Raw genomic sequence first — 11,088 nt, forward strand, 5'->3', positions numbered from 1 at the left:
CTATATTATGAGATCTAAAAAATTACACTTTTTTTATTGGAAAAAAACAATTTAGATAATGTATTTGCTAACAAACCTTAACACCTTTATTATTTTATTGATAAACAAGTACATATGACCAACAAAATTATTTTACTTGTGGGTTGTAGCAACATTCAAATGTGGTTAAATCTAAGATTGGATCTTGCTTGTAATCCAACTACTAGTTAACAACGGTTTGTTTTTTTATTTAACTACTTGCAATTTATCCTTTAAAACCCATTTTATGTCTACGTTACATGGACTTTTTATTTTACCTCAAATGCCCATGTCTGATATGATCCTCGTCTCCTCGGCCCTCGAACAAGTATAATATTTGGACACTTCATGGTCCTCTTATAACTTTTAGTTCAAAATTATGATTTTTTTTTTTACAAAATAGCTGAGCTAAACGTTTGGACATGTATCCTTGCAAGACATGGATACCGAAATTTGACTCGAACCCGACCTGCTAACCCAAATTTCCACTCCTAGCTTGAACTCAAGACCTCCCTTAAGCGACATCAAGTTACTTACCACTTGAGCCAACTCTAATTAATTACACGGAGTATTTATTAGTTATTTACTAACTTTAATTTATCCCACCATGATGAGTACATCTTGCGCTTACAAAAATAAATTAATACAAAGTAAATATTTTATTTAAAAAGGAGCTAATCTTTTTTAAAAAAAAGAAAAAGAAAAGGAGCTAATCTTTTAAGCTTTCAACATTATATTCCACAAATTATAATCATAACATTCATACATATAATTTTAAAACACATGTCCCTACAACCCTAATAATTTTCAAATTAATACGCATATAATGATAACATTGCCAAGTAAACACTCACTTTAGGGGGTCTAGTGGACCCACAAATACTATTTTCCTCCCTCCAATTACATTTTTTCCTCTAAGCAAATTAACCAAAACAACAAATCACGAAATTTCCTTTCTATAAAAATAAAAAAATGTTAAAAAGTTAAAATAAACGAAATTTCGGACCCCCTTTATTTAAAAATTAATATCTTTTGGTGCAACTTTTATTTTAAAATGTTATGACTACGTACCATATCTTGGTACTCTACTACTATAAATAGGGTAGCAAACACACCAAACAATAAACACAAAACACAACTTCTTTCTAGTGATCATCTCCTCCTTCCTTCCTTCATTCTATCATATTTTTCTTAGCTCTTTTTCTTCTTACTAGAAAATGGGTTCTCTTGAGGGTTCTGCTCCCGTAGGAAGGACAACCGTGCACCGGTTGATCGCCGAGGAAGGATCCGTGTTGATGCCGGGTCTCCAAGATCCCTTCTCCGCCGCCATTTGTGCCAAGACCGGCTTCAAAGCTTGCTTTGTCTCTGGTTTTGGTGTTTCCGCTGCCCTTCTTGGCTTGCCTGACTTTGGCTTGCTCACGTATATTTCTTACTTCTCTTTATTCTAGTACATTGTTAATAAATTCTCTAAATTTTATTAAATGATTATATTCATCGTTAAAAATCATGAAACTGATAGCTATTGCATTGGTATTTAGAAATGTCAAACTTTATGTTGTTAAGTGATAGTACATTGATATATAGAGTGACATATGCATGATCTAATACAATTCATAAAAATGGATCAAGTGGTCAAATATAATACGTAAAAGAATCTAATATAAAATGATAAGGTATAATCTGATCTGATCTAAATTGAATTATTTTACGTGAAATTTATGATTTTAAATGCAAGATGCTTAATTATTAGTCTTTGTAATTATGAATCTAAAAGCATGTGCTCCTATAGTTGTATAGTCAACATGATGGAAACCAATTTATTATGTCCTATTAAAGGTGACATTTAGGCAGCTACTACATGTTTCGCAACCTTTTTAAGGTATTGGCCTCGGCAGGGGGAAATGATTTGGTACATTTTGACTTAAAAATAATTTTGATAGGATTTGAAACCCAAAAATATATTATTTTTGAAACCAAAAATATTGTACTATTACTATTGCACCCGTGTTTTAAGAAATGGACATTCTATTGGAAAGTATAAATAGATATATCTAATGAAAAAGTTTATGATAGAAAATTTTATGTAAATATTTCGAAAATTTATGCTTAGTTTATGTAGTGGGTGGTATGTTAAGTCCCCTTCAATGAACTATATATTTAGGATGTAAAAGCGAATAAAAGGTATTTATTTTTGCTTTTTTTTTGGTCAATTGCGAAAATTGAAGTTTGAAGTTTATGCCCCGCCAAAAAAATAGATACGGAGTATATATTTTAAAAAGAAAAAAATAATTATGATAATAGCGCTGTCTAAATTTTTTGATAAAAGTATGTGACATGCTAAAAGTTTAATGTAAAACTTTTTTATTTGTGTTCTATCAATACAAACATTTTTAAAAGTATATTGAATTTTTCTAATTTAGATAGATGAATTATGCTCTTAAATAACCGATTTCACACTTCCATGAAGATGATTAAGATTATTCAATTCAAAACAGTTCCTAATTTGGGGTTTAGTGAAACAAAGGTGGCTAATTGGTTTTTAAGTGTACAAAATAAAATAACTTTAGTATTAGGTGTACTATCTTTTCACTTATGTCAAGCTTTGAATATTAATTCTATTATCTTGTAATAACTGCCAATGGAAGAATTTTTCTTTTTAGTAACACCTTAGAATATACTCCGGAGACTAATAATGTTAATTATTATTTGATACAGAACTACTGAAGTTGTGGACACTGTAGCTAGAATTACCGCTGCTGCTCCAAGCTTATGTGTCGTTGTTGACGGAGGTAACTAAATTAATCCACTAATTTCTTAAATATTTTCGTGATTTTTAAAAAGCACGTTACTAATAAAAGGGACAATGTATTTTGGCTTACGTCAGACACCGGAGGTGGTGGCCCCCTCAATGTCCAAAGGTTTATCAAACAATTGATTGCCGCTGGTGCCAAGGGTGTCTTCCTAGAGGTACCAATTATTGAACTTAACCTTTTTTTTTACACTAAATAATAGCTTTGCATTTACTAATCATGTGAATTTTTATTTATTTTTATTTTTTTCTATAGGATCAAGTATGGCCCAAGAAGTGTGGTAAGTATTTTGGCAGTTGACTTTACCACTATTTTGCAAATGTATAAATTAAATCTATAATGTGGTTAATTACTTCTTTTTTTTGTTTAATTTCTTAATTAGGTCACATGCGTGGTAAGAGTGTTGTACCAGCAGAGGAACATGCCCTTAAAATTGCAGCTGCAAGAGAAGCCATTGGTGATTCTGATTTTTTCTTGGTAGCAAGGTCCGATGCTAGGGCTCCCCATGGTCTACAAGAAGCCATTAGAAGGGCTAACCTTTACAGAGAGGTAAGTTAGTCGACGATATAACTTTTTAGTTACCATAAGTTAAAATTATTATATTTGAATTATAAAAACATAGATGTATTTCAAGCCAAACTGGTGGACCCGATAAGTTACGAGGATTTGAATATAGTTTTAAGATTTATAATCCTAACATGTTTGGATTGGATTTAAATCAAGATCAATTTAGTAACGTGTGGTGGAGTATAATTATAAAAATATATATCAAAAAGAAAATGAGTAATATTTATATGTGTCCATTATTTTCCCAAGTCAAACCACTTGGATCGTCCAGCACATGACTACTGTTTCTAGCCTATAACTTGTCATATATGAGAATTTCATTTTCATACAGATCACATATCTTTCAACATTGAAAGACTAATGACAATTACTACTAAGAACAATTGGCAATTAAAGTGATGGAACCCTATTTGATTCTTTTAGATTTTGGATGGTCCAATCCTTAAATTAACGGTTGTAAATAATATAGATAATCATTTATTTATAATTATATTTTGATAGAATTATCCAATTTGGTATATAGGCCGGAGCTGATGCTACATTTGTTGAGGCACCTGCAAACATCGAAGAATTGAAAGAGGTTGTCAGGGATGTCAAGGGTTTGAGAATCGCAAACATGATCGAAGGAGGAAAGACCCCATTGCACACACCCGCTGAGTTCAAGGAAATGGGATTCCACTTGATTGCTCATTCACTATCAACCATCTATGCTACAACCAAAGCTTTGGTTGAAATCCTTAGGGTTCTTAAGGACAAGGGTACCACTAGGGATGATTTGGACAAAATGGTTACATTCTCCGAGTTTAATGACATGATTGGCTTGGAATCTTGGTATGAGATGGAACAAAAGTTCAAGAACTTCACCCCAAAATCTTTGGAGTCCTAAAACCATCCTATTTAGCATGCATGCCAAATTATGGCATTAGAAATCATGAATTTGAGATTTGAATTCTTGATATTGTCACTTGTTTAGTATTGTTTGAAATAATGCATGAGTAATGCTTGTTAGTTTGATTATTTATGTGAGGTCAAGATTCACATAAGATGTAATCTTTTGTTTATTTAGCACTATTAAGTTTATTTATATAAATTTCATGTTTATTTAATTTACTTTTGAGAAATGAATAAAATAATTCATTATTGCTTATTTCCTTCTAGATGTCTTTATTTTTATTATCTTGTTGAAATTTATGGTGGGGGCATAACCTTTTTTTTTTTTTTTTTTTTAACTAGACTTGACTTGATGAGGGTCCTACAATAATGATATTGATTATAAAAAAAAAAAAATTAAAATTATCACTAATAAATTATCAACTTTCGTGATACACGCCATTGTGCCGTGTGCACCTAAAATGATTAGGGTCAATGACTTCTAAATGTGAAGAAAATTAATGGAATTATGAAGTGAATTAATTAATTGACAACCTATCAAAGACATCAAGAGATCGAACACTTAAATCCGATGATAATTTTTTAATTAAATAAAATTGTGGAGTTTTGTTATTACTAACGCAAAACTTTTACTCTACTTTGTTTCATTGATACATATTACACTTGTATTGAAATGATTTTAACACATTTTACTTTGGTCTGTTTCTTAAAGTTTGTAATAATTTTATCTTATTTTATTTTTTGTAAACTTCGTTCTTTTCTACATTTACCCACAATATTTTCCCCTTTTCACTCCTTTTTCTTAATTACTTTATTCATAATTTTTATACACATATCAACTAGTATTACTAACCAATTAAAACCAACTAGTACCAAATTCACTAAACAATCGTACTGTTTTATTTTTCAATTAAAGTATTGACTTGATCATATTTAATTTTAATAAATATGTTTGCTTTGTTATTTATATATCTATTACTAGTACATGTTATTTTTAATTATTTTATTTCAGTTTTTTATATTGCTTTATTAATCATCATCTCTTATTCTTCACTATCACAAACCACACATAGGCTATGTTCTATTCACTTTATATAAAGTTTACTAGTCCACGCCATTTTTTATTTTATTTTATTTTATTTATTTATTTATTACATTTTGGCCTAATCTAGTTTGATATGAGCTTTTGTTAGTTTGGTTTGAATATATTGTTTAGTTTGAATTGGTATTTACACATTTAAATTTTGTTTGGTTTGATTTTAATTCTTCTAGTCTTGTCCAAAATTTTCTAATCTCATTTGGCAAGAATAAGAAGAGAACAAAAACCTCAATCACTTGTTATTGATTAGTCCAATTTTATTATTTTAATTATCACATTTTGCTCACTTTTTTCATTCAATTCTCTCTTGCTTTATTCTCTTACAACAAACTAGTAATTGTCAAAAACATTTAAGCACTAATGACTCAAAGTTAAATTCATAGTTGAATACTCATATAAAGTACTACAATTACGTTCTAACTTTGGTTGTTTGTACAAAATGAGCTCAATGGTTGATAGGATGATGTCAACTGTAATTTACTTATTACTCCTTATTTCTCTAAAATTTCTTCCTGTAACTTGTGATACATACTCAGTAACTAAAATCAAACACCATCTACATTATCGCTCACCTAATTATTGCTACACTAAAAAACATATTATATTCCGTAAGTGACACATAATTGTATAGCTATGCAACCGCACAAATAAATTGGTCACTCTTTGACCTCACACTTATACAGACAACCTCAAACATGTACATATACCAAATTAGATGCATTATTCATAGAATTTGATATGAGATAGCAAGATTCAAGCCACATATAGTACATCTTTTATGTACTACATCTAAGATTCGAGACCCTACAATGTTGGATTTGTTATTGTGGACGAAAATACCCTTTCGTCATATTAACATGTTAGTCATCATTCAAGCACTTATCATCCACATGGTTCACCATCTCTTTGATCTTGACTTATTTAATGAGAATGGAACAATACAACTAGACCATCCAACATCAGTGCAAAATTAAATTTAATATGTGGTTGCTTTTGAAAATATACAATAATAATGTAATGTTTACAACATTATTGGATGATACATATATGACATTAATATATACTTGTTTTTATTTATTACTAGTTAATGTCACACTAACATGCTAAGTTATGAATATGATATGCTCATATGCTATTTGAGTGTTTGATCTCCTTATATTAGAGTTTTGCTAATCCAATATTAATTGTTTTGGGTTTCTCAACTACATATATAGCCTTGTCAATTTATAATTGAAGATAGTTGTTGATAGAGTTGTCAATAAATGATCTTCTAAATAGTGGCATATATCTTATTAATTACCAAAAAAAACAAATGTAATGAACATATTTCATGATTTAAAAAAAAAAAAAAAGGGGGTTGCGTATAAGAAAACATAATTTTAATTATAAAGTCAGTAAACAATAATAATTACACTAATCAACGTGTAAATTTATTATTTATTTTAAAGTTATATCTATTAAAATCATATCATGTGCTAAATGCTTTTAGGGCTACATTTATCTTTACCCCCTTAAACAAACAATTTGAAAATAAACCTAAATAAGATTAGGTTGTTATCATGCCCTAAATGCTTTTAGGGCTCATACATCTTTAATTTACCCCTTAAACAAACAATTTGATAATTTACTAAATAAGGTTTAGGTTGTTACTCCTAAATACCTCAAATCTCTCTTTGCCTAATCTTAACAAAGGTATCCCAAGGTCCATTAGAAGTTCAATTTCATACATACAAATGGTGATAAAAAGTACAGTTCTAAGGATACAATTAACTAAATCAGCTCCACTTCAAAAATCAAATTTTCTATGTTATCAATTTTATTTTATTTTTTAATTTTTTTTACGATCAATACTAATGTTCTTTCAATATAGATAAAAAGACAATTCCTATGTTTTGTTGACTTTATTATATGATGATTATTGTGTTATTTGTATGATGTTTATATGTTATGAACTATACTTTAAGCTAATTTAAACCTGAAATTTGAATCACACAATATTGTATTGTTTATATAATTATAGGACGGATGGCTAGGTACCTTCAAAGGCTTCAATCAATTTAATTTCAAGTGGTCACCAAATTTTGTTTTCATTGGTGATAATTAAATTCAAGACAATGATTTGCATAATTGTACTGTAAGTTTTAATACTGGATGTGTATGTATGTTGTTCAAAAACTGAAATCCCACATGTCAATATTCAAATCAACAACTGGTGGCCTATTTATAGGTGGACATCAACTCATGGTCAGGTTAAGTAAAAGGACCCTACTAAACCAGGACCATTACCCAACTATGCAGACAAGGTTTCTACTTGAAAAAAAGGAGAAGATAAGGAAACCCCCCAACTTCCAACTCCCAAACATGTGCCGTTAGTAGAGCTCTAACTTATGATCTCAAAGTAACAATACGAATTCCTTCCCAACACTCTGGACTAAACTTGCTTTCTTTGTATTTAAACAATGATATGTCAGCTATTCAAAAAAAAAAACAATGATATGTCAATCAATTAATTATTTGTAAGTATTGGATATGGTATGTACAAACTTTCAAAAAATTATTTTGCCTTTTTATACACAATTTTAAAAAAAAAAAAAAAAACGGTTGGTGTGTGTTTAAAACCAAACATCTAGTCACATTATCTAAGACAACAAAAGGAATGGTCACATATAACTCACGTAATAATTCCTTTGTTACTTTGTTGTTAACTTGTTATCAATATTGTTACAGTAACGTACACAATTCCCTTGCAAATGTGGCCATAATTTCGACCAAGTAATTAAGACCTCATTATGAATTTGCTACAAGTTTTGTTGATAAGTTGCCTTGCTTTCATAATTAAGTTATTGTCAACAAATAGTTCTATCAACAATTACACTCAAAACATGTGCTAAATTAATAATGATGATAATGAATTCAATTTTGTTGAATTATTTTTGTTGCATTAATGAATAATACAGTATATGCAAGTAAATAATATAGACAATGCAAGTAGTCTAAGAGATAATAGAATGCTATACATAAACAACAAATAGTGATGCTACTCGTGGATAGATAATTATTGATAATGTAGTTGAGCAAGTGAATGATTTTGCTGTACATTTTCAACTTATAACTTAAATTGAGAGTGGCACTAATAAAGTCCATTCTCCATTGTAAACATTTTGTTAGCTTTTGGCTTTTCAAATAACTAAATTACTAAATAGGTCGTATTTGATAAATGGCTTTTTGGTAAGCTATAAGTGGCTTATAAGCCAAATCGAATACGCATTAACTTTTTTTTGCCGTAGTCTTTATGAGTTATAAATAATACTTTGTATTAAGGAAATTTTGACTTTCATCACCTCTATAAAACGACTTATTTGCTTATACCACCTACATAATTTAAAATTTTACTTTACCACCGCATAAAAAAAAAATAAAAAAAATAAATAAAAGTAGGCTTCCCACCAAAACCTAACTAGTGTGACGGAAAAGTAATATGGGGCCCACTTTTTTCTATTTCCCCCCAAATTAAACGCTCCCAAATATGATTTCCCCCTCTCTCTCTCTTCATTACCCTCACCTTCCCTATTCATTTCCTTTCGCTTTCTCTCCCTCCTCTCATTAATTTTTCGGCTATTTCACCAATTGCCACTGAGCAATTTAATAATTCACCAAATGCCATCGGACTTTTCATAATTTACCAAATGGCACCCAGTTTTTTAAAAATTCACTGTGTGCCATTAATGACCAACGACCGTTAGCTCCGTTTGTCATTAGGGGTTAATCATGACACATGTCATGATATAATTGGTCCATTTATCTTAATTAATAAAAATTTAAAAAAAAATTAAAAAAAACAAAAAAAAATTTAAAAAAAAACAATTTTTTTTTTAAAAAAAACCCCAAAATTTTCCCAGCCACCACCACCATCTCCAAACCCTAGCCCCTCCCCCTATCTCGTCGGAAAACGGCCAGCCACACCCTTAACCAACAAAAAACGATCGGACGATCCTTTAACACCCCACCTGACCCACCACTGACCCCCAAAATCACCCACATAAGCTGCCCCGACCCCAAAAACAAACAGCGAACACACCCTTTGATGCGTGAGGTGGTTGCGGGGGATGGGGTTTTGGTGGGGTCAATGGGTTCAAGAGGGAGGTTAGGGGGTTCCGGCGGATTTCGACGGGGGCTGGGGTTTTGATGCGTCGTGTTGGTGGGGTTAATGGGTTCAAGAGGGAGGTTAGGGGGTTCCGACGGATTTCGACAGGGGCTGGGGTTTTGATGCGTTGTTTTGGTGGGGTCAATGGGTTCAAGAGGGAGGTTAGGGGGTTCCGGCGGATTTTGACGGGAGGTTAGGGGGTTCCGACGGATTTCGACGGGAGGTTAGGGGGTTCCGGCGGATTTCGACAGGGGCTAGGGCTTTGATGCTTCGTACGCGTTTGGTGCGTGAGGTGGTTGCGGGGGCTGGGGTTTTGGTGGGGTCAATGGATTTAAGAGGGAGGTTAGGGGGTTCCGGCGGATTTCGACGGGAGGTTAAGGGGTTCCGGCAGATTTCAACGGGAGGTTAGGGGGTTCCGGCGGTTGGATTTGGGCTGTCGATTGGCTTTGGTTGGTGGTTATGGTAGTGGGGCTGGGTTGGGTTAATATTTAGAGTTTTTTTTTTTTAATTTTTAAATTTTATTTATATTTATTTTTTTAAACCAATGGAAATTTTGGACGAACCAGGTTCTTCACTTTGGTAACACCACCAACTGCAGAGTTGAGAGCCAACATTCAGCAGTGAAAACTTGGTTTGAATCATCCACATGTTAGTTGTATTATTTTATTAGTTGTTCTCGTTGTTACGTAATTGTAATTATAATACTGCGAATTAAAATGTATTTACTAATTAGAATCATTGGCAGGTTCTTTGGATACCGTGTGGGCCCGAGTCCATTGTCATATCGGTAATCGCATCATACAAATTCGTAATGACTTGGACAATAATGGCACTTTGTGAATTTTTTTAAAGCTTAGTGGCATTTGGTGAATTTTGAAAACCTTGATGGCAGGTGAATTATTAAATTGCTCAGTGGTATTTGGTGAAATAGCCGTTAATTTTTCTAAAATTCTCATCTCTCTCCTTACATTATTTATGTCTTTACAAATTTAAACCCTAAATTTCTGATTTTATCTTTATCCTAATCTCCTTACATTTTTCATCTCTCTTTTCTCTTTTGAAGGTGATAGACTTATGGAAGACATTTGCTTCTACCATTCACAACCAACAACATACATCAATATTTATTCTAATTGAACACATTTATCATTCCCTAACCTTCATTATATTAACCAATTACAATTTCAAAAAATCCCCAAATTAATTTTTTACTAACATGAACCCTTTTTTTTAAACTCTGAATTTGGAGCTCAATTCATAAGTGATATTAACAATTTCAATGATACAAAACAATTGGAAGATAATTACGACAGTAATTGCGAAAAATACACCTAATAATTCATGATTTATGCAAATTAAGTGAAAAACATATGCTCTTCTAATTTCTCTAACAGCCGGCTTTTTTAAACGAGCACAAATTTGGAAATTTGGATGCTAGGATTGTTAGCGTAGAGCAAATTTGAGGATTTGGGGAAAAATTCACCAAATTCAAGATCAATTCAAAGTTATTTTTTAAGAAATGAAGAAGACAGGTTTAAATAAAGAGGGAAATCGTGAAA

General features: G+C 31.4%; 1 protein-coding gene across 1 annotated transcript; it reads left to right on the forward strand.

Annotated features, from left to right (window-relative positions):
* The first annotated feature begins 1,126 nt into the window (after positions 1-1,126).
* Positions 1,127-4,485, forward strand: LOC110725782 (petal death protein-like). Its single transcript, XM_021905250.1, has 6 exons — positions 1,127-1,438; positions 2,734-2,807; positions 2,903-2,985; positions 3,084-3,108; positions 3,211-3,377; positions 3,919-4,485. The coding sequence occupies exons 1-6, from the start codon at positions 1,236-1,238 to the stop codon at positions 4,279-4,281; spliced, it is 915 nt and encodes a 304-aa protein (XP_021760942.1). The 5' UTR covers positions 1,127-1,235; the 3' UTR covers positions 4,282-4,485.
* Positions 4,486-11,088: the final 6,603 nt, after the last annotated feature.

Source organism: Chenopodium quinoa, unplaced genomic scaffold, assembly GCF_001683475.1.
Source record: "Chenopodium quinoa cultivar QQ74 unplaced genomic scaffold, ASM168347v1, whole genome shotgun sequence".
NCBI classification, from domain to species: domain Eukaryota; kingdom Viridiplantae; phylum Streptophyta; class Magnoliopsida; order Caryophyllales; family Amaranthaceae; genus Chenopodium; species Chenopodium quinoa.

Coding starts and splice junctions, on each gene's coding strand:
- LOC110725782 (XM_021905250.1), top strand. CDS start 1,236: ATGGGTTCTCTTGAGGGTTCTGCTCCCGTAGGAAGGACAACCGTGCAC. Junction 1,439..2,733: donor CCTGACTTTGGCTTGCTCAC/GTATATTTCTTA, acceptor TATTTGATACAG/AACTACTGAAGTTGTGGACA. Junction 3,109..3,210: donor AGTATGGCCCAAGAAGTGTG/GTAAGTATTTTG, acceptor TTTCTTAATTAG/GTCACATGCGTGGTAAGAGT.